Source organism: Typopeltis vanoorti, chromosome 21, assembly GCF_054136105.1.
Source record: "Typopeltis vanoorti isolate ZY-2024b chromosome 21, IOZ_Tvanoo_1.0, whole genome shotgun sequence".
Lineage (NCBI taxonomy): Eukaryota > Metazoa > Arthropoda > Arachnida > Uropygi > Thelyphonidae > Typopeltis > Typopeltis vanoorti.
In genome coordinates, this window is record NC_143569.1 from 35,155,353 (window position 1) to 35,179,939 (window position 24,587).

The window sequence follows — 24,587 nt, forward strand, 5'->3', positions numbered from 1 at the left end:
TAGCCATCCTCAGCTTCGTGACATATTCAAAATAACTTTATAAAAACGAATTCATATTAAACTTGTACTAATTTTTACGCAATTTCCATACTCTCCAGCCACCAATTCAAGGGCCATTTCAAATAACTTGATGGACTGGAGGTGGTCTATTTGAGAAGCCCTGCTCTAGTTCTTACGTATAATAGCATTTATTTAGATTCGTTCATGTATCAATTAAAATATGTTAGATTAACTGTATCTAAAATTTTATTTTAGATATACAGTATGGAATCTAAAATAAAACTAAACTTTTCGAAATTTAATATCAACATTCGTTAATGCAGAATGTAAAGTATAGCAATAATTTTAATGTTTCTTGATCTTTAAAAAAAATTCCCCCAGATAATTTCATTCGTTTCAAAATTTTGGATCATATAAAACATTTTTTTTCATTGTCACCAATGCCTCTAACTTTGTAGAGCTTTCTTTCTACAAGTGTAGTATCTATTAGTAACAAAATTCAAGGCTCAGTCAATAAATCCATTAACACAGTAGTGATAAATCTGTGTTCTTTCAGTCATTCCGGTACTTATAAATATATTTATTCTTTATGGGAAAGGATTCTATTCTCCTCATGGATCTTCCACTACATGTACCATTGGCATATCTTATTAATGTAACACGGAAACAACAAAAAAAAAAAAACCTGAACATCTGTATAACAATTGTTCAGGTTTCAAATTTATCTAAAAGTAAATGCATTTTACAAAAATAGAACTGATCGCTAAAATTGTTTCTTTTATGTATGAAATTTACTGTTATATTAAGAGAACTGTACTTATCGTTTTGTTTGTTTTTTAAATAGCTGAACCGCCCCTTCTTCATTCCCTGTATGTTCCCTCTGATTTGCACTTGGGTGAACGACTAGACATAGGATGCAATCTGAAGAGAGGTGATATGCCGGTTACCTTTTTATGGTTTCGAAATGGACAACAGTTAGAAAGTAGATCACATGAGATCACAACGATAGCAGGTCGTTCTAATTATCACATCAGCGGAATAAAAGGAACCGATATTGGCAATTACACTTGTGTGGCCAAAAATTCCGCAGGTTCAGATAGTTCTCATGCCCTCCTCATGGTTGAAGGTAGGAATTATTGATGGGAAGATATGTTGAAGATATATTTGGAAATTTAATTTAGGTCATTTAGTTGAATATAATATTGATTTGTGTTAACTTCAATGTAAATTGAAACATTTCATTTAACGTGTGTGTTTGATTTTAAAGATTTCTTTCAGATGTTTTAAGTGTAATATAAAACAGTATTAAAGATTTGATATTAAAAAGCATATAATTTGGTATGGAAATATACTTCTGAATTTATAAGGGACGATTAGAATATTAAAAATAATAAAATGGAGAGTCCAGTCTTATTTGAATGTATGCATTTCAGGATCACAAAAGGTTTTGATTATAAAATTGCCTGATTAGAAGAGTGTGTTTTAATTCCAGAAAATAATGGTTACATAGGATAAATGATTAGGCTTGTTTATGACGTGAAATATGAATTGACAATGACCTCAACTTGATATATATATATCAAGTTGCTACAAATTACACATTTGAACTAATTATTGCCTACATTCATTAGTTAGTACAACATTTGTGAAAAAGAGTTTGTCATAGAAATACTAAGAAAAAAAGCAGGATAGGACTAATACTGTTCAAGCCTAGTCTAATTATATATGTCTTCTGTCAAAGAACAAAAATGTTATTTTATATTAAATCATCCATTTATTAAAGGTATATTCATATTTTAACAAAGTGACTAGTAACTTGTGTTCCTAAAAATTCATTCTATAGTAAACATCAGATGTATAACAAGGGATTTTTTCATTTCCTCACTCCAATTAGAAGGCTATGAATGAACATTGCTTCATCATTTTAACGCTATGTGTCGCTTTGTGCTACTTGAATAAAAAGAGTGATGTCGCCGTTATAGGAGCGAGGTAAGATTTTAGCTGCATCTCTTTGCCTAAATTTCGCTGAAGTGTTTTTTTATATAAGAGATCAAGGGATAAATATGAGCTAGTGGTATTAACTTCCAATTTCTTCTGTTTCCCAGTAGATCTGCAGCTGGGATTTTGCACAGCAGTTCCAAGTTGAGGCATTTAACAGGAACGTCATCGAAAATTCTTAATATGGCGACCAACAGAATACTTTTGTGTTGTTTTCTCGGGTTGGTATGGAGAATAATGACTATATCGGTTTATGCAGGTAAGCCAGCGCCTTTAAGATATTGCGTTTGTCATATTAACAAGTAAAAATAATCTGAATTAATAATACGTGTGAGATAGTGCTTATACAAACACCTTATTTTCTATATGAGTATTTCTATATTCTTCGTAAGTGAATTTTAAATTAATTATATTACAACTTGCTATAATAAGATTTTTTATTTATGATTAATACAACGTTTAACGTTAAAATATTACATGCAAATTTCAGACATGCCATCTACCACATATCCATAAACTAAAGGAAATTCAGCTCATAACTTTCCTATTATATTTATATACTAGGAATTTCCGAAACACAAGTATTCTTGCTTATTGGTTATGATGGATTCTTAATCATGTTCCTATTCTGATTTTTGATATAACTTGTTCCAGTATCATAAAATACAGAAGATAAAATAGAATATACTCTTCGGTATTAGGTTTCACTAATTTATCTTGCATTCTTTCTTTATTTGTAACTTATATACCATTATGAGAGTTAATCTTCAATAAATTATGTATCTCCTCATCCGTTAGATGCCTTTATAATCAATCTAATAGTTTATATATTTTCACTGAGTAACCAAAAATAGAAAAATCCCAGTACCGTGATTTGTTTCTAATGATGATATTAGTGACCCCCTCTCTCCCCTGAATAGTTAAGGAAATTTATTTAACGCATATTAAAAAAGTGTAATGGTGCAACTATCCTATTATGATAAAATATTTTTTAAACATTGTTAAAATTAAAATTATGCAAATACTCTTATTATCTTAATCTGCGTTTGATTAGGCAGAGTTCTCAACTAACAGACTTGTTTCGATCCTGAAAAAAATTCAATTAGCCAGCCCTTGTAATGTAATCTAGAAGTATACGTAAGCTGATGTTTCTGTTTATATCCATCAGTCTTAGCTGGGTTTGAAAAATTAGTCTTAAGTTATCGACAATTTTTCAAGATGTAGACAAAATATATATATACACACACACTCACTAATATTCAAGATAATACAGAAACTTAAAATGATTAAATTAGAAAAAATGGCTAACAAACATATTTTACTGATGAATAATGCACCGACGCAATTTATGACATTTGTGATATGCATTTCGCGTGCTGCCCACATTAAAATGAAAAACAAAAACAAAAAAAAAGTAATTTAATGCAGAAATTGAAGAAATAGGTGTTTCTTATTTTCTTGAGTTTCTGTAATTTTAAAGTTGATTCTTCTTGTCGGATGTTTTTGAGTAGTATAGCACTAGATAACCGCCCAAGGTGGAAGCACCATTTTCTATTAAGAGTACAATACTCTCCTTTCATGAAACACCAATTTCTTAGTATAAACATTTTTACTTAGTTAAAAATGAATATTATTTCGCCTTTATTTAAAATCCGTTATTCATTTCGAATTTTTGTGATGAACTGCATAGCTCCTGCATTTATCCATGTTTGAAGAAGAATAAAGACGAATTTGTACTGTATAGAACCGGAAACGAACTTAAAATGTTGCAAAAATATTTTGGCGTTGTGAATGTTTAAATCCTGGGTGAGGTTCTGAACTACCTGTTTTTTAATCTGTTTTAATTGAATAATAATAACAGTACGCTGTACTTACAGGCCCTTAGTGCTCAGGTTGACTTTCATAAACATACTTTTAGGATATGGTGGTTAATCTGATGCCGAAATATATAGACTTGAACATTTTCTTAAACTTCAACATTTCGTTAATTACTGATGAAATCGAATTCTTATCTTTATTATTATTGTTAGGTTTATCCATTTTCTGGAACACGTATAACATCATTATCTTAAACTAATTAACAATCAGGATATGATTTCTCATGTTTGTGATTGGTGAAAAATGATTTATAGTTATTTAAATTTATTTGAATAACCTGCAGTTTTTCAGAAATTTCAAAATAGTCTTCACACTGTGGTTTAGACGAACAGCTGCTTTGCGGTCCTTAATACAAAGCCAGCAGAAGACTGCCTGCCGATTTTCAATAGGTTAGTTATGGCTAGGGATTTCTTCCTTCTCCTTTTGGAGAAATAAAAGGCATTAGCATATTTATTTCTCTACTCGTTTTAGTATAGCCCCTTAGATTAAAAATTACAGCTAGTAGAAGATAATGATGAGAAAATAATGTTTAGGGTACATCAACTATATGTACCAGAATACATATAGTTGATGTTTTATAGCGAGTGGATACTAAGTTTATGGAACTGAACCATTCTAAAAATGTGATATTTTTATAATATTAGAATATTAATACCAGCAGTCTCTTCTGTTCTCAACAATGGAATCAATTTTTGCTCCCGAGTTTGACTGAATATATTTCAGGTGCACCTATCTGGTTCGAATGGATTCATCTCTTTTCAAAACAAGTTACAAAGATTATCCTGTATCTTTAATAAATTATCCTGTATCTTTTTGTAAACGTTCAGTTTTATTATTATTTTTTTTTTTATTTAGAAGAAAATTCTTGTGTCCCTTTACAATCCTTATCACATGTTTGAGCGGATTTATGTTGGTTTATTTATTTTATTTTTTGCTAATTCTGATGTTGCCACTCGAGTTGTAAATCAAGATGTTTAGGTTTTGAAATTGTCAAATCACGAGATTAGAAAGTTGCATAATTGCATTTAATTGCATAATGCTAAAGCCATAGAATTAGATCAGTTTCAGTGATTTTATTGCTACTCCAAGTGAAGTATGAGAAAGATAAGAACAGTTTAGTCATTTCTCTGAAATACATTTTACTTTTTTTATCTGCTGAAAGTTCTTTGGATATTCTGAAGTTTCAATAACTTTAAAGTTGAAATTCAACATTTACACCACATTACACTAACTACATTCAGCGAGTGATATTTTTCTGTTACAAGTTATGACGTTTTATGCGTTATTTAATTTTATTTAAGTGACAACACAAAATATTGCCATTTCATAACACAACGTAAAATGTTATGTTTCAGCTGAACCACCACATGTTCGTCCTCTATCCATCCCGTCCGATCTTCATCTGGGTGAACGACTAGATATCGTTTGTACTCTAAAGAGAGGCGATCCTCCTGTTACCTTTCTGTGGATGAGAAATGGACAAAAAGTGGGAACTGGTTTGGGTGAGAAGATCACGACAACTGAAAGTCGCTCAATTTATTGGATAAGCAGTATTAAAGGAACTGATATCGGTAACTATACATGTATTGCCAGCAATTCAGAAGGTTCTGACCGTTCAAGTGCTGTTTTGATGGTCGAAGGTAGGATTAAATATTATTTATAAGGGTTAAATACGTTAAGAAATGTTGTTCATGTTGTGTGGAGAGCTATATATCAGTATTATATCATTCCATACATAAAAGTTGGACGATTATTAAAATAAATATCATAACTAGCACAAATTGAACATTACAACATAATTTAGAGAGAAACATGTTTTATTTCACATAACATAATAAGATGATATGCCATCCGCATTCTAGAAGCAGTTAAAATTTACATGCTGCTGGTTAATTATTAATCATGTTAAACCTAATTTAGATTTATTGTTTTAGAAATCATTGATTAGAGGATTTGATTTCACCTTTTAAAAGGGTATTTCTAGAATAGCATATATGGTCATTTCTATTATCTGCTCTGTAGCAGATAATCATTGTTATTTACGAGCATATACATTTGTCAATCATACAAATCTCCACAAAAACTTAATACTGCCTTCATACTATTATTATTATTATTATTTGGATCATCCTAATTAAAGAAATGTGGGCGGAGTTGACCAAATATTTCATGTTAGTGGTGAAGACGTGAGATTCCATCTCTGAAAACAAGCATGTTTTTTGCCGATTCATGTTCTCATGGTTATGGCGTCATACCGGATGATAACAACCATCTTTCTATGTTTTCATATATGATAAATGCTATGAATTGTTGCAAATGATAGTTTTCAAGTGATAATATTCAAACCTGCCTCAGTCATGTGAGTCGTGTTTTCAAATACCAGATACATTTTCTCACAAATTTTACAGCTCTTACTAGTTCAACATAAAATTATATACAAATGGTTTTTAATTTAAATAAGCATTTCATTACATACACTTAAAATACTATGTATAATGATACACCTTGTGGATCAGAAATTTATATTTTCAATTTTATCTGCTATTCCCCATGATGATGAAAACAAGAATATTTTTGTCTGCTCTGGATGTGCATGTGCATATAGAAATTGATATTTTGTGTTAATTAATTTCACCGAAGCACAAAAGGTGAAAAGAACAGTGAATACAATACTTTTGAGTTGAGTTACTGTGATCTTCGCAGAATGGAGAAAGATTTTGAAAAAATAAATCGTTTTTTTCAAAAAGATTGGAGTGGAGGTCTACAAAATATATATTTTCTTATCCTGTATAACAGGGCATTTACATGGGTGCATATAGAAAATGAATGCCGTTTCAAATTCTTCAGTGCAAAACATAAATCGTTCACCAATTTAACGTTAAGGGGCGCTTGATACTGCACTCGAAGAAGACAGGAAAGATGTCGCCGTTATAAAACAAGGTATGATTTTCCTGCTGTGTGCTACAATTCTGCTTGAATTTATTCATTTTATCTGTGATTGTTATAACTATCATATCTACAAAATACACTGATTGAGTAAAAATTGTTTTGTCTTTTCTTCCAGAACGATTTTAAATTTTGCTATAGAATATTCTCACACGAAATAAGACTAGAGCTGAGACTGTAGCAGCTTCTGCATATATATTTAATAATGGCGGTTGTCAGAAGTCGGTGCTGCCTTGCCTTGTCTGTAGTGGCCATCATTTTTAAAAGTGTGTACACAGGTAAGAACTACCTATTTTCAGAATTTTTATTTTTATTTTAAAAAATCGAAGGATTGCGTAGTTTTCATGTAGTATGTACACAGTAATGGCAGATCTGTTGTGTTAAGTTATTTATACATTGATGCATACATTGTAAGCATTTCGATAAATTTACTTCTTATTGCACTTATCTTTTATTGCATGTGCTAAGAAAACAAAATAATATTTCAAACCGTCAATATTATATGTTGATGGTTTACCATAATTTAATCCTTTATTCAACTCAAGCACATCTTGCAGATGTGCAAAATCGGTCTTCTAAACCCCGACTTAATGGTTTCTAGTGTTGCTGTAAGTTTAAAAATCTGGTCAAAATTGGTCTTAGCCATATTAGAGATTTCAAGTTCCAAATTAACCAAAAATATAGTCCAGTAATAGTAAAAATTATCAAATGAGGTATTTTGTGGCATCATATACTGAGAATAGACAAATTTTAGATAAGAGATTTTTAAGTCAGTCTTTTAGATTAATGTGAATCGATAAACTGTCTATTTAATTAATATTACGGCTTACATTTCATGCCGCCATTCTGCTGAATTTATTATTAAATAAATTGACCTTCACCAAACAAATTCATGGCTTTAATAGTTATTAGCGACTAACTGAACTTAAGTCCCAGTACAAACAGACCTCACAAATGTTGTAATGCCTTTAAAAATGAAAAAAAAAAAAAAAGAATCATTTAAATAATTGCATCTCGTTATCACTAAATATGTAAAACTTTATAGTGCAGAAAATGGTTTCTATGGAAATTATATTTAATTCAACTATTTTCTTAGAATTAGTTACGAGATTTTTATGTCTTGGTGAATTTTATTTCTAGATGAACCACCCCGTCTTCGGCCCTTACTTGTTCCTACTGATTTACACTTAGGAGAACGACTGGACATATCCTGTACTCTAAGAAGAGGAGATTTCCCAGTTACTTTTATGTGGTTCCGAAATGGAGAAGAATTAAAAAGTATATCTGGCGGAAAGATCACAACAACAGAAGGAGAAGGTCGTTCTAATCTTTTGATTAGCAACATCAAAGGTCGTGATATTGGCAATTATACTTGCATGGCTAGAAATTCAGCAGGTTCGGATAGTTCTCATACCCTTGTGGTGGTTGAAGGTAGGATTATGTTAAATGCTAGAAGAAATAATTCTTTGACTTAGTCGTAAATTTATTAAAGGTACATTCTAATGACTTTTTTAAGTTGAATGAAAGAAGAAATATTATTTGCTTCAGCAGTATCCTTTTATTTAAGGAAATAAAGTAATGTAGTAAATAAAATGGAGAGCTGTGCCTTTTGTTTAGAAAGCAGCAGTAGTCATCTAGTTTCTAATTGGTGATTTTATGAATTTTCTTGACATATGCATTTGATTTAAATTGTATATTGAATAGATTATAATCAGAAGCAGGATGCAAAACATTATATTCCACATTCTCTTCTAATTTCCCATTTTAAATGCTTTAATTGCCGACTCGGTTCTTCCTCCAATTAAACTTGTTTGCTACAATTTAGTCATCCTAATTAATTATAATGAATATATATACATTGTATATAATTAGCAAAATCTTATTGCCAGCAATATCTTTTAGGAGGAGAAATGTCTTACGTTTATTTTGATCAAATGAAAGCTAAACCTTTCATATTCATATTCTAGTTTTGACAAGGATTTGTCGACTGATGTACACGATATAATTACTCTAAAAGAATATGTGAGTAGTTCGTAGGTAAGGGAAAATTTTTTCTAATGAAAAAAAACTAATAAAGTATACAGATTTTGATCTTTTATCTTCTACTATTTTAATAAACTGTTTTATTTTTCATCACTGTATTATCTGGTTTACATAATGTATAATTCGATTGAATAAACTGAATATACTTCTAATAAATGTGATAGTCTATAAACTTCTAGTTTGGAACACTTCACCAAAACAGCATACATAAAACTAACGTAGATTTACTGTTATGTACTTGCTTTTCATAACACCTCCACATTTAAACAATTCTTACTAAATGTGAAAAATATTATATCAGTAACAGAAATGGCATAAGATTTAGTTTATATAGTTTCATTATAATAGATGTACTCATGTGATTTATTTTAAAATATTACTTTTGATAGTGTGAACTATAAATGTACATTTTGGGAAAAGCAATGAAGGCCCAGATCTTCCTCTTTTTTCTTGAGTTCATGGAACAGATTACTTTTTTAGCAGTTTCATCTCATGGAACATGAGAAAAATGAAACAATTTTAAAAGCATCGTGCGATCTCATGTTATACCCTTTATATCAGTTTTTAAGGAAATCATAATAAAGGTAAAACTGGATTTAAAGCAAATTAAAAGGGTTAAGAATACTTGCATCACTTTTTTTTTCTATTATGATTCTTAATCGCAACAACCAATACTTTTGTATGGTCTCTGATAACGTATTATTAAAGTTTAAGCGTGTTTCCTCTGCTTATATCACATTTTCTAGACTGAATGACATCTGGAATAATACATTGAATGTATTATTCCAGGTGTTAGTTAGATATTCCAGTAGAATACATTCTACTTTGAATAACCATGTCTTTCAGACTTGTACTGCTTTTGAAATGTTGAATTACGCCAAACCTTTGATTTTAATTTCTTTTACTTCAATTACAGGTCTTTTAAAAGACATATTTTTTTCAAAATAATATTTACGCGGCTACGAATTACATTTACTTCATGTAATAACATATCATTGAATAGTTTAATTCTTCAACTCATTAAATTAGAAGACTTCAACATTTTAACGTTATGTGGCGCTTTACACTACTGGACTGAGGAAAGGATGATGTCGAACGTATAGGATAAGGTAAACTGTCCTCTGTATTTGCTTTCTTTTCGTGTATTTCAGCTTTTTCATATGCTGAAAAGTATGAATCCTTAGTGCTGACATTGAAAACCATATTCTTCTGATACAACAGGACCTGAGAAATTAGTGAAAGCAAGAGAATCGGAAAGTGATTCAGGACTGAGGTCATTCAACAACGAACATCGAGAATATGGCGAATGCAGGAACATTTTTGAGCTATGTGTGCTTAGCGTGCAGCATCGTGGCCACGTCTATTTATGCAGGTAAGGCAGACTATTGCTATTCATCCATCCATCTATTCAGATAAGAGGAGAATGATCATGGTTGAAATATTATTTAATTTTAACTGTGAATGAGGTAAAAAAAAATACAAATACTACTTCAATTTAACTGCAGAACATACAGTTTGATAGGTTACTTTCATCTGAAATTATTTTTGCAGTCATTTTAATTAGTCTTTATTTATTTATTTTCATATATACTGTATATATATTTCCATTGCAAATTTTCTAAAATTGGATATATTTAGAATTCCAGTTCACAGGATAATTATGATTGAAAATATGCTTGGCTTTCATAGATTATGAAAGTTAAGCATATTTTCTTCTGCTTCTTTCTTTCTTTATTTTTTAATTATGATTAGTACATAAAGCAATTCGTTTTGATGTACATAATGGAAAAAGGATTTTGTTTTCTCTAATGAATTTGTCTTGGAATATATCAGCAGTAAGCATATTATTGTGATAACTGTTGGGAAAACTATTAATTTTCCATTCTAAATGCATTTCGTCCTTTGTATCTCCTTTCTTTTTCGTTATAATATTTATATATAGATTACTGGTGCAGTAGACACAACTAACATACTGTGCAACCTTAATAAACTGATCTTTTGTGCAAGACACATTGTTCTGTCAGTATCGTTCAGCATTTCTTTTTATATGCATTCTTTTGTGCAGCCATATTATTATGGATTAACTTACTACCGAAAAGTTAATTTCTCTTCTATGATAAACATCGTTTATGCTTATTATCGAAAACAGCATCTTACGTAAAGAAGGCTGATTATTAAAAATGATGTATGTTACTCTTAGTGCCAGGACATTAAAAAAAAAAAATTCTCGTAGTCTCAGTGTATGCTTCTCACCTACACTTGATTATTGTTGCTTCGTCCACAACGAGCAAAATTCATAACATGATCTCTATATATCCACTTTGGACTTTTAATGCATGAACTTTGTATAAGAAGTTCTGCCACTAGACAGCGCTTGGGCTGGCATGTTAATCTGCTTCATAATAATAAAAATAAGAAAATCAGCTTTCTCATATATGAGTAAAGCGAATCAAAATGATAAAATATGTCCAGTCAGTTAACGGCTACAGTCGCAAGTTTGAACAGTTGATGATAATCATAGAATTGTGAGCTGATCGCTTTGTTCTGATGTAAGAGTGTGACTTTCTGGTTTAGGTTATTTATTCAAGTCTTCTCATATGACAGTTGTTTCGTATATACTTCTTGTCTTTTAAAAAGGCATAAGGATGCCATTTCCTTTCTTTCAGAAAAAGCCAAATTGGATTAATGGGGAGAATATGTTTGCATTGTTCGAACTGCTTTTTGTCTCAGCTCAAAAATGGTACACTAGTCAACATTTCTGACTATAGATTTGACGTTGTTAATACCAAAGAATGGATATTACCGGAATTATTAAAGAGTTGATATCATTCCCGTGATGTAGCCGAATTTCTTCCAGAATGACGCAGATTGTCACATCCTTTATTCATAATCAGAAGTTTTGGGAAGAACAAGCTCTGTATACTACTTGATGTCCTATACAACCACGAATTATCTTCTTGTTGCTTCTTTGCACGACTGTATTCTGTTTACTGTCTTAATGACATCACAGGGACAACGATATCTTCTTTTCGCAATTATACTGTAATGTTTTTTTTTCTATAGATTATTGATTAAATAAACTTAGTTTGTGATATTACTAATAGTGTGTGTGTGTGTGTGTGTGTGTGTGTGTGTGTGTGTGTGTGTGTGTGTGTGTGTGTGTGTGGAGAGAGAGAGAGAGAGAGAGAGAGAGAGAAAACAAATTTCAATGCACTATATATAATTAATGGATAAACACCGAAAACATTAAAAGCAAAACACATGTAATATTTTACATTTTTTCCGACTCAAAAATAGTTTTTCACTGCTGCTTTAAAATAATATTTTATTTTTTTATGTGACTCCCACCGACAAAAGGTTTTTGTAAACCTATAGTGCCTAAATGCCATGAGAGTGCTAGGATTTTTTATTATTATTTTATATATATTTTGTATTATTTTATACATAGTCCGAAAATCCTGTTCTAAAGCCGAGACGTGGAACTTTTTCAAGCTACTTCAGATCTACAGTATGCTGGAGTGGCGGTGATGGGTTTCGCAACCGACAAGGAAATTCAATTCCTTTGGCGGGATTTCAACCCACAGCCTTTTGGTTGGAGAGCTAATATTGACTAGACATGTTGTCTAAGTCAATGTCTAGTCAACTGACATTCATGTTTACTAGACAAGCTGGCATGAAAATAATGTACATTGAATATTTCGCATGCAATATCAGTCCACCTGATGAAAGTTCATGACTCTAGTTCGGTTCGGAGTCTGGTTCTGTGCGTTATACATCAGTGTTTATGATGTGCACGTAACTATATAAAAGTTAAGGGCATTTAGGCTGGCTGATGTTGATGCTTTAAAGATTTATATAAAAATGAAAAGTAAAGTAAAGGATATTACATCTCCTTTTATATGCGTTTTATAAAACAACTAATACTGTATTGCTTGTTGTGCAACAATGGATAATACTAATTTTGTATTAATAGAATAATTTCATTTTATCCCACCCACGAAAGGTCAAGAATTCATTATTAGTACGTTTAGTGGATCGTTATTGTAAGTTAGACAATCCTGAAATTCCTGTATAGCGACAAACAAGTAACATTTTCATATTTCAAACCTACAGTAAGCAGAGCAGTGATCATGCAAGGCAAGGATCCAAATTAAAAATCACATGAAATTATTGTTTAGTTAATTACTTCCTACTTTATTCGCAATCATTATTCCTTATGCCCTCATTTCCTGTTGAGCAGAACCAAGTTAGTATATCTGAAAATTTAGCATACTAAAATCCAGTATTAGATATATTCATGACTGAATTTATTATTTTGTAGCTGAACGACCACGACTTCATCCAATTCTCATTCCTTCTGATCTTCATTTGGGAGAACGTGTGGATATCACGTGCTCTTTGAAAAGAGGAACTCTTCCTGTTTCTTTTCAATGGCTTCGAAGTGGACAACAGCTGGACAATGCATCAGGTGAAAAGATCACAACAACAGAGGCCCGGTCCCTTTTTATGATTAGTAGCATTACAGGAAAGGATATTGGTAATTACACTTGTATCGCTACTAATTCAGTGGGTTCCGACAGTTCCACCGATAACTTGATGGTCGAAGGTAAGATAAGTAATTCCGATTTAAAGTAGCTAATTTTACCAAATATAGCAAAAAATTATTTTCGTTATTTTTTATATTTGGTATGTTTTCTGTTTCGATAAAAACAACAAAAAAAGAACTATGCCGAGACGTTTTGGAAATTACAAATGAAGAGAGTCCATGCTTCAGTGTAATATTAGAGGTTTATTATTTTTTTTATTATAACTGTAACTTATATTCCTGTAGTTAGCGAATAAAACTGAAAATACTTTTATATAATCGAATACTCTTAGAAGTACGCGGATATATGAAACTTACATAAATCAGGCACTCTTAAGAATCATCCTGACTATATAATTCTGTTTCCTCTATTCATAAATGATAATTAAAATGAGAAAAATTATAAAAACTGTAAAATGATAATTTTACAGCTGAAAGGAATAAAACTGATTTCAAATCAAAATACTGTAATTTAACAAGTATTACTCATTTCTATTTTTACTTTTGTCGTTGGTTCTGAAAAATTATTGAGAAATTATTGCAGCATATTACAAAGGTTGCCCAAACATCACATCAAATTATATGGTTGTTGAAGAACACACTGACAAGTAGGGATAGGGAAGTTATTGATCCACTTTATAAGGCATTAATAGGACCACATCTAGACTACTGGGCACAGATCTGGTCACCTGAATTTCTTGGTGATGAAGATTACAAAGATTGTTGCAGGTTTATGGAATGTTTTCTATGAGGAAAGATTGAAAGCCTATTAGCTCCAAAAACCATCTAATAGATGTAAGAGAGGAGATAGAAACACTTAAGTTATTAAAGGGGTTTTATAGGATTGATACTGATGACTTTTTTCTGAACAGTGCAGGAAATGAGAGAACGAGGGATCATCCCTGGAGATTGTGTAGGAGTGTGGTTAACAAGAGTGTTAGGGCTAGATTTTGTTTTTTGCTTTGGAAGGATAGTGAATGTGTGGAATGCGTTGTCATGGTAGTTATGAATGCTTCGTTTGGTAATGAATTTAAGAAGTATTATAGGTATTGTGTGAATAATGATTAGTGTGTCATTGTCTTCTGACTCCATGGTGACAACGTTATAATCATAATAAATTACCCGTTTTTCGCATTTTCTTTTCATATTACAATACCTTTTCAGCAAGGAATATTTTTTTTAAATTATTCTGCCTGCCACTGTCCTAAAAATTCCTCCGTATTTCACATAAAGTAATTTCATTTGACTTAGATCCAATTTCCAAAAAATGCATCTTTCCATTTCATATCATTTTTTTAATGTTGATTTTATCTGGAAATTGTAGTTTAGATAATTATGAAACCAGTTTTTCTTTATTAATGTATAGTACTATATTTTTTTCTTGTCACATTTCACAAACATCCATGTCCATGGAGGAATTCGAACCTGGTGGTTGGAGAGCTGGTACGCTACCCACTCAGCAAACCAGGCCTGCCCGAACTCCCCATTTCTGCATTTTGATATCTAACCTTTCACAACCAAGATTGATAAACAATCGGACATTTTCTTTATAATGTTATACACTGTAATTGAAGGTTCTCATTCGTAGCTAAAAGACTGAATTTTAATTTTATTTTTATATCTCTATACGATAATTTTCATATAGCTAATTTGATAATTTGCACTTAAAAGCAAGTGAGGGAATAAGTTGATTTTTGATAAATTATGAATTGTTTGCTGTTAAGAATGTTTTGTATGAACGTATGCATTAATTACGCGTAAAAACTCTTCATTTGTGCTTTTTTTTATTTATTCACATCAGCAGTGAATTTTGTTTCTCTCTCTATCCAATATTATACATTTCTTCTTGGATTTAGAAGTAGGAGGAATATGCTTCAACATTTTAACGTTATGTGGCGCTTTATGCTCCTCTCTCGCGAAGAGGAAGAAAGATGTCGAAGTTGTATTGGTAAGTAAGATTTTCTAATTATTTTTTTCTTAACATTTCATTAGAACAGATTGTTTGGCATGATTAAGAATAAGCTCCTTCATTTAACTCCCGATTTTTCTTTCATATTCTAGATAATTTTCAAGCTCTTTGGAAAGGCTTTCTGTTAATATACAAAACATTCAAGAGCGCTGAGCTTACATATCAGGAACGAGCGTGGAAGGACACAAACATGGCAGTCAAACAATATTCTGGTTTCTGTGTCTGGTTTGTAACATCCTTAATGTCTACTCTTTCTTATGCAGGTAGGAGAAAAAATGATTTCCTTTTAATTTGCATTACTTGCTTTTTATATACTAATAACCAAATATAATCGCGATCACTGCTCTTCAAATAAGAACAGGGAGTACGAATTACAGTTAGCAAGCAGCATAGCGACTTTCAGAATCAACCAGACTCACAGTTACTTATTCTGTTAAAAATAATTTATGTTAATACATCAATTGTAAGAATAGTAATAATCATTACCTAGTTAATGGCAATCAACATTAATGTTTAGAAGAAATCTCGTAGTTCTGATTATATAGCGCTATCAAGCAAATTATAGCTGTGGTTTAAATACAACATAATACTCAAGATATCGTACGTGAAATGGTTCATAATTTAATTGACTGTGATCTTAATATTGTCGTTTATAATAGCAAATTTCATGAAATTATGATGCGAAGTCATAACACATTCTATAATATCCATTATTTAGACAAATCATTTACTAGACATCACACATTGATATAAATACCCTGAACTGAAATTGACAGGACCTTTTTCACTGATCGATTTTTGAAGAGATTGTAGAGTATTTCATTAATATCATATAAATGCGACAGTACTATATGCGAATTAACTTTATAAATGGGGGAGAAGTCTTGTTTTATGTAGCTTATTTATCAGTAGCAGACAGCTGTATTCAAAATAAGTCTGTTAAGTTTAAACTTCTTTTTATACTGCGTAATCGAATTAAAATATTCATATGATATAAATTCAAACTTCGTTTTTCTTTTATTACGTATAATTAATTTAGTGGAACATTATTGAAGATGAGTTCATATAGAGATGACAGTGTTTTTCCTTTCACAAATCAGGTTTTTACATCTCTCAAAACAGAAAAACCGACCAGATGAACACAGGCACATATATATTATTCCTATATATATATATATATATATATATATATATATATATATATATATATATATATAGTTTGAAAAAATTGAATGACTAGAACCGAGATTTAATTAAAAAAGTTTTAATATAAACACACTACTAGTTTCGGCCTGTAACAGCCTTCTTCAGGTGACATTATAAAAGAAAAAACACTAAACATTGAGGGTTAAAAGACTATGAACAACATAGACAGTCTTTATACATAATTAGCATTAAAACGTTGTAGTTGTATTTGAAGCTGTTCTTTCATTTGTTGCATTGTTGGGAGAGTGCGTGCTTGCTGTATCACGTGAACGCCAGTACATGATTACAGCTGAATGACTATCCGGGAGGTTGTAGCTTAAGTTGTTATTTAGATGAACAGGATTGAAGATGATTTCTCTCGATTCCACAATTTTTCTCTCTATTTCGTCACTGCAACGGAAGATGTTTGTAGATTTTTCCCAGCAGACTTTGTGACTTTGGTTATCATCATTAGGATTAGCCGAGAAGAGGATATGACTTGATAATGCACTTGCTCGCTGTCTCTTGCAAGTAATGTCTTTCATGTGTTCTTCCATTCGCATTTCGACAGATTTGTCTGTCTGCCCGAAATAAGGAATATCGCAGTCACATAATATTTTATATACGCCAGGGTATTTGAGTTGATGATGACAAGGTTTTGGGTGGCTAATTAAGGAACGGATCTTTGGAAGTGGAGTGAACAAGGTTCTGATATTGTATTTTTTTAGAACTTTTGCTAATTTATGTGAAACAGTACTTATGTAAGGAATAGATATATTGCTTTTGAATCTATTAGTAGTGTGTTTATATTAAAACCTTTTTAATTAAATCTCGGTTCTAGTCATTCAATTTTTTTCATAAAACTATGTATGTTAACCGAGTCAATGATCATTCTGTCATATATATATATAGGAATAAGACTAATCCTATATCCTAAAATTAGGGTTAAGCAAGCAAGACTACTAGGCGAGTCGTAGGCCTAGGATAATTATTATTGGTTCATTTACTCTTAAATCTTGCGATGCTTTCTCCATATGAATACTTTTCCAAAGTAAAGTTCTAATATAATATATTACTCTTGCAAACGTTGATGAATACAAGCCTGTCGCTCGCGCTAAAAACTAATGCTTACAAAGTATCCGATGATTCTTTTATGAATCTGAGTTCCATACCTTTTGAGAAATACTATACCTACAATTTTTTTACTACTTCTGATCTGGATAATTGTTACTGTGCTTCTACTCTTGTAATGTACTCGTATATAAATAATGAAATTTGTCATAATTCAAGTAAAAGTTGTTCTTATTTGATAGAAACAGATAAATTCATTGCTTTTGTTATCCACAGCCACTAGAAGTGGGCAGGAAGGAACTTAAGTAAGCTTTCGTTTTCACAAACTCTGATTATTATAATATGGGCCCCATCTTGATGCAACCCCCAAAACAAAACGAACAAACAAAAAAAAAAAAAAAAAAAACAACACTAAGATTAGGTCTTTCGACTACTAACCAATTGGCAGATGATTGCTTCAGGAGCTCTTATATTGTAAAATAGTTGCTTGTTTTCGAATCGAACACAAGTCGACAAAAGGTTTTGTTATATGCATATAACTTAGTTTAACTCAAAAACTACTTATAAATAATAAATAGTATCATTTTGCATGTTCGATAAATTCTGAATTCTGTTGTTTAAATATTAAAAAAAAATATTTGTTTAAGCTTTTCAAACATTATCTATCGTAAAATCTCTCTTCTGAAATTTTATTTTTAGGTGAAGCACCACGTCTTCGTCCCTTACTGATTCCCTCAGACCTCCACTTGGGAGAGCGACTGGATATAACATGTACGCTGAAGGGAGGTGATTTTCCCGTTACTTTTTTGTGGTTTCGAAATGGTCAGCAGTTAGAAAGTAGACAGGGCGAAGAGATCACAATAACAGCAGGGCGTTCTAATTATTTGATTAGCAAAATCAAAGGGAGCAATATCGGTAATTACACCTGTCTAGCCAGAAATGCTGCAGGCACCGATAGTTCCCACGCCATTGTGATGGTTGAAGGTAACGTATATCAAATATTTCTTATTACTGGAAGAAAAAATATACTAATGAACAAAGTAACGTGTTTTCGTATTGTATAAATGCTCATGATCAAGGTAATCTGTTTTCATATTGTTGTTGCACACTAAAAGTAAAAACCCGTTTTTACTTTTAATGTGCGTAGTAAAATAGAGAGCCACGTGTTATTTCATGCGATACGAAATATTATGTACTGCTTAAACAGGTTGTTTTATATCTCATGTATGTGAACGAGAGAAACATGAATTCCTACATCTCCTGAAAGCAGTACTTCAGGAGGAGGTTTTCTTTCTTTTTTTTTTTTTCTTTTCTTTTATTTCACACAAAAAGCATGAATCATGTGTTTGGTACTTGTACTTGGTAGCGATATTCACAAATCTCTGCATAAAATTACGTGTAGATATAAAAAAATAAAAACTTCTGTTCTCCCACACGAGTTTGATGACGGTTTTGCTGAAAGGGAGAGTAGAAAAGACAGAGATCGGGAGATACTATGAAAATCAACTATTGATATCTGATGGTAGGATGCTCATATAAAGTTTCAAAACTAGTTCTGTTCATGATTTCACAAGTTATTGGCTAGGGAGGATGAACCATCCAAATAGATAAATTCTGCTATTAACAGAATTTGAAATGGTTTGCTGTGAACAGGCATTAATATTAAGTATATTAAGAACTGCATTGCTGAAATAGAAAAGAATTTCATATTTCGTTTGTCATTTCATTAGTTAAGAAACTGAAAATTCTGAATACTTGTTTATAAAAATAACATTTTCATGTAAATCAAAGTGGCTCAGAAATTTATTATTCTTATATTTGTAATAGTATTTGTACTACTTTCTTTGCATGCCTTTTACTTTTCAAATTTGAACACTCTATGAATGGACAACGTTTCAACATTTTAACGTTACGTGGCGCTTTATAACACTTCACCGACCAAAGTGAGAAAGATGTCGCCGTCACAGCATAAGGTAAGATTTTACTCTGTGTTGGCCCTAAATTTTAATGTTTAGGTATATACTGAATAGTATAAGTTCCTAAGCTACGAGTGATTCCATTGTTTCTCTCATATTATAGGACATGAAGTGTTAGAAACACAACTGGCAACATAGAAGAACACTAATTCAAGGCTAAGGTATCTATCAGGAACGTTTTAGAGATTATCAAATATGGCGAGAGGGGTATTCCTAAGTTGCTCTGTCTGCTTAGTGTGCAGCATAATACCAACCTTTGTGTTTGCAGGTAAGTATACCTGGTGCTTAGTTATTTAACACCTGTTTTATTTGAATTATATCCATGGAAGTAAAAGGCGGTGCTATTTTACTGATTTATCACATAACTAATAATCTTTTTTTTATTATTTCGAATTGATATCAAAATTTTATTTATATAAATTGCTCACTTTTGAGCATTCGGATATAATTTCCATATTTTTTCAGTGAATAAGCATCCGTCAGTGCGTGGCTGTCTATTAAGTCTGTCTATTATGTAAAGGCATTCTATTAAATAAGTTCAGGTTGAAAATTATATCGATATCTGATATTTTATGCTTATATTAATAGAATGCCTTTTCCAACTTCCAGAAAACTTTTTTTTTTTGATAATTAAAAATCCCGAAAAGAGATAGTTAAGGAACTTATTTTATATTTCAATAGCTATTTCATACATACCTGATTCTGAGAATACAAACTTGACCAAATCATTTCCTTCTGTCTTGATCAACCATCCAGTACCTTTTTAAATTGAACATAAGTATACAGAGGACATAAACCGCAGTAAAAAATAAATCATCGATCATAAAAATATATATTTTTTTCCAATAAGCGAATTTCAAATCCGTGAAAGAAAAAAATTTTAAACTAATTCGGTTTCTTATATAAGTAAACTGCAATCCCAAGGGAAGCTGTCATGTATTTTTTTTATCCCACACAATTTTAAACTTGTTTAATAAAATAAAGCTTTTATTTTTAAAGTACATGTTTAACTTATGGGATTTTTAAAATAAACCTAACCGTTTATTTAAATACAAAACAACTGGCTTTCAGATAAAGCAGAAAGTAAACGATTTGACTGAATTTTTATGTTCTAAAAATAGCTATTTCATACATACCTGATTCTGAGAATACAAACTTGACCAAATCATTTCCTTCTGTCTTGATCAACCATCCACTACCTTTTAAATTGAACATAAGAATATAAGTATTGCTATTATGTAAGTAAATAATTTTTTTTAAAAAGAAATTATTGAAAATTATAGAAACATATCCTAGAAGTTGGAAGAGGAAGTGTCCTATTAATAGCATCGATCAAATTACATAGCAAACAAACTGAGCAACATGTTATTATAAGATACAGAGATAACTCTATTTCGATATTTTTGCTACAAGTTTTCTAATATCTTCCGAAATTGTTAATGTCCAAGTGATTTTTAATAACTGCTGAAGAGAAAAATCCCGAGTATGAGGTAAACAATATTCTCAAAGATTTCTTAAACGTAGTTATGATTTAAGCAAGCAAGAAGAAATTGCGAATACTTGTTGCAGTGACAATTAATTAAACGCGAAGAATAATAATTTTGGAACATGGAGCTAAAATTATAGTTTTTACGCTGGGCCAACATGATACGAAGTTAAATTTTCTGGGTAACGCGAAGTATTCAGTGTACAAATGAAAGGCTGGTATCACAAACAGAAATTCAGTGAAAATAGCTAAGGAAATTAAAATACTAATTATGATTATACCGAATAAGGAAGTTTATCAAGTGATAAACCAAAAATGCATGAAATAGCAAGACTGGCATTGAGATCCGTTTACGTGATAAACTTGCTATTGATTCACTCCATATTCTGATACAGCTCTATATCATATCTGTAACGGTATTCGAACAACCTGCACAATCGAAGACCGCCGAAATATAAAATAACTCCAGTTGTCCTTCCGGAACAGTGGTTTTTAACTTAAGATGCATACAGCTGAGCAGATCAGTATTTTAAAGAAGTGATGGAAGCATTTTTTACCACAACCAATTTTGCTCGAGTGCATTTTTTCTAGGTAATTAACTATTTATTTATTATAAATAACTAAATACTAACGTGTTGATGAAATGTTTAAAATCAATCTGGGGAAAAGTGCGTGCGTAGGGAATTTCTGAAGGCCAGAAGGGGGTGGGGACCACATGACACACACAAAAAAAGTATAATCCCTGCTGTCCTAGTGAACTGTGATCATAAGATGTCTTCTGAATGCTGTATACTAAATGTAACAATCATGTTAGAAGAACAAAAATTATGAAAATTTTCCTTATGTCCATAGTACCTTCGCCAGCATATATTTCATTTCCATGACACATTGGAAAGATAAGAATTTAAATCACACTTAGTCGCAAGGAATTTTAATAAGGATTTCTCTCTCTCTCTCTCTCTTTTTTTTTTTTTTTTTTTTGCTTGTGTGTTAGTCAGTGACATCCAGATTGCATTTTCCCTTCCTCAAAATAGACAAACCGGCCGGAGAACACACAATATTAACAGCCAGATATACCATCCTCTTTGCCTTAGATTGACGATTTATTTAATATGAATCCCGCATACAAAATGTTGTAAATCCAAAGAATATTATTGACATAGGCAGCTGAGAGTTTGATATTTTGGAAACTCTGCTTTAGAGACAACATGGAACTTTTTCAAGCCACTTCAGGCTTCTAATAAGCAAAGTGATAGTCGCACACCTACACCGAATGAGATTCGAACCCAGTTCTATCCACTGGGCCACCGTGCTTCTACAGTAATTCTAAGCAAACCAAGCCAACAGTGCATTTAATAAGTGCTTGATTCTCAAATCGTAGCAGTTACGTGTTCTTCTCTCGTATTACTGTTTAGCCTATGGTATGAAATTAGTTGGGATGTTCGTTTTAGTGAGCATATAGGGAAATTGAAGTTGGCTACTTATTTTTGATGAAATGTTCCTGTTAGAGAGGGGACGAAAGAGATTATAAGTGCCTCCACAGTGCAGTCACTCGCAACAACCTCCCTCGATTTGAAATATCCAGATTAATAGGACAAAATACATAATTGGGTACCTTCACAGACTAGAATCATCTGAAGAAAACTATGAACTGCATGCACAGATAAATCATGTAAAAACAAGGTTTTATTGTGGGTGATTTCAACAATGTGGATATAGGCTAGAGAAGGCATACAAGATAAGGGAAAATGAGTTATACAATTGCTCAGTTTAATTGCCGGCCTGTTTGGCCGAGTGGTTAGCATATCCGCTCTCCAGCCAAAGGCTGCGGGTTCGAATCCCGCCGTGGACATGGATGTTTGTGATTGTCTGTGAAAAAACTAGTAGTGGTGGTCGGCGGTAGATGACGATGGTAGTTGCGGTTGGTGGAGTATGAAGATGAAGAGTTGTAGAGTAGGTGCCCTCCCTCGATGAGTCTTTGGACTCCATGGAGGTATGATATAATAATAATGCTAAACTGGGAAGAGCAATGGTGAATGAAGGTAATGCAGAAATCCTACAGGAATATTTAAATGGACTAGTATTATAGGCAAAGGTAATTAATTAAATGGCTTTCAGTTTAATGTGGCCAAATGTAAGGTAATGAGAAGAGATCACAAGCCGTGTACTACAGTGGTGAAACTGAGGCCCGAAATTTGGTGTGTGTGTGGGGGGGGGGGAGATTGTGGACAGGGCATATTGCAAAAGTAACCAAAACAGCACATCAGATTGCATGGTTGTTTGAAGAACACACTAACAAGAAGGGATAGAGAAGTTATTGTTCCCCTCTCTCTCAAGCCACTACTGGGCACAGATTTGGACTCAGATTCTGTGGGAATGAAGAAGTGGTGGAAAGATCTAGAGGCGAGTGACAAAGATTTGGCAGGCCTGTGGAATGCTCTCTGTGAAGAATAGATTGACATATCCAGATTGCTAATTTCTGAAGCCTACTCTGTAGGCTTCAGAAATTAGCTTATAGGCGAAAAAAGAGGGGACATGATAGAAGCATTTGTTATTAAAGGAGTTTGGCACTGAGGACTTTTTTTTTTGTTTTTCAGTACATGACAGGAAGTAAGAGAGCAAGGAGTAACTCGTGGAAATTCTGTAAGGGTGTGGTTAGCAAGGGTGTTGGACTAGATTTTTTGCTTGGAGGGTTGCCAGAGTGAGTGATTCATCAGTGAATATGTTTAAAAAGAGGTATGATAGGTATTGTGTGAATAATGGATCTCCCACGATGAGTCTTCTGACTCCATGGCGATACTTGCATAATATATTATGATTGCTTCTTGATTTTCTCTTGTATTATTATTTTAATACTTTTAATACTCTCTTAATTTTTAACAAAAATTTTGTCATCTTTCTGCGTATTCTTTATGTTTTAGGAAACTAAGCGCACGTTCAAGTATTGACACGATTTTATATTATAGCTGACTCTCCACATCTCCGACCCCTGTCTATTCCTTCTGATCTACATTTGGGTGAGCGCTTGGACATAATCTGCACTTTAAAGAGAGGAGTTCCCCCAGTCACCTTCACGTGGTTTAGAAATGGACAAGAAATAAGAAAACAGTTGGATGAAGAGATTACAACAACGAAAAGTCGCTCAGTTTTTTCAATTAGTAGTATCAAGGGTTCAGATGTTGGAAACTACACTTGCGTAGTCAGCAATTCAGCTGGCTCAGATAGCTCTACTGCTGTTTTATTGGTAGAAGGTAGGAGGACTGAAATATTGCTTTATGTGAATATTAGTCTTTCTTTGCTATAGTTAACTTGCGGTACCATTGCTTGATCCAGTAAGAAATTATATTTGTGAAAAGAAACCATTTTTATCAATGGCTTAATAATCAATTTGAAGCTGAGGTGATTTTATTCAATTTTTCATTTAAAAGCATTATTTAAAAATAAAATGAT

General features: G+C 32.0%; 1 protein-coding gene across 1 annotated transcript; it reads left to right on the top strand.

Annotated features, from left to right (window-relative positions):
* Positions 1 to 936: 936 nt before the first annotated feature.
* Positions 937 to 24,441, top strand: LOC150094735 (hemicentin-1-like). Its single transcript, XM_090411653.1, has 6 exons — positions 937 to 1,126; positions 5,232 to 5,516; positions 7,963 to 8,253; positions 13,187 to 13,471; positions 18,375 to 18,659; positions 24,104 to 24,441. The coding sequence occupies exons 1-6, from the start codon at positions 937 to 939 to the stop codon at positions 24,439 to 24,441; spliced, it is 1,674 nt and encodes a 557-aa protein (XP_090267779.1).
* Positions 24,442 to 24,587: the final 146 nt, after the last annotated feature.

Bases quoted from the DNA above. Each gene is read 5' to 3' on its own strand.
- LOC150094735 (XM_090411653.1), top strand. From the start codon at position 937: ATGCCGGTTACCTTTTTATGGTTTCGAAATGGACAACAGTTAGAAAGT. The intron at 13,472-18,374 runs GTAAGATAAGTA...TTTTATTTTTAG, and splicing joins CGATAACTTGATGGTCGAAG to GTGAAGCACCACGTCTTCGT. The intron at 18,660-24,103 runs GTAACGTATATC...TTTATATTATAG, and splicing joins CGCCATTGTGATGGTTGAAG to CTGACTCTCCACATCTCCGA.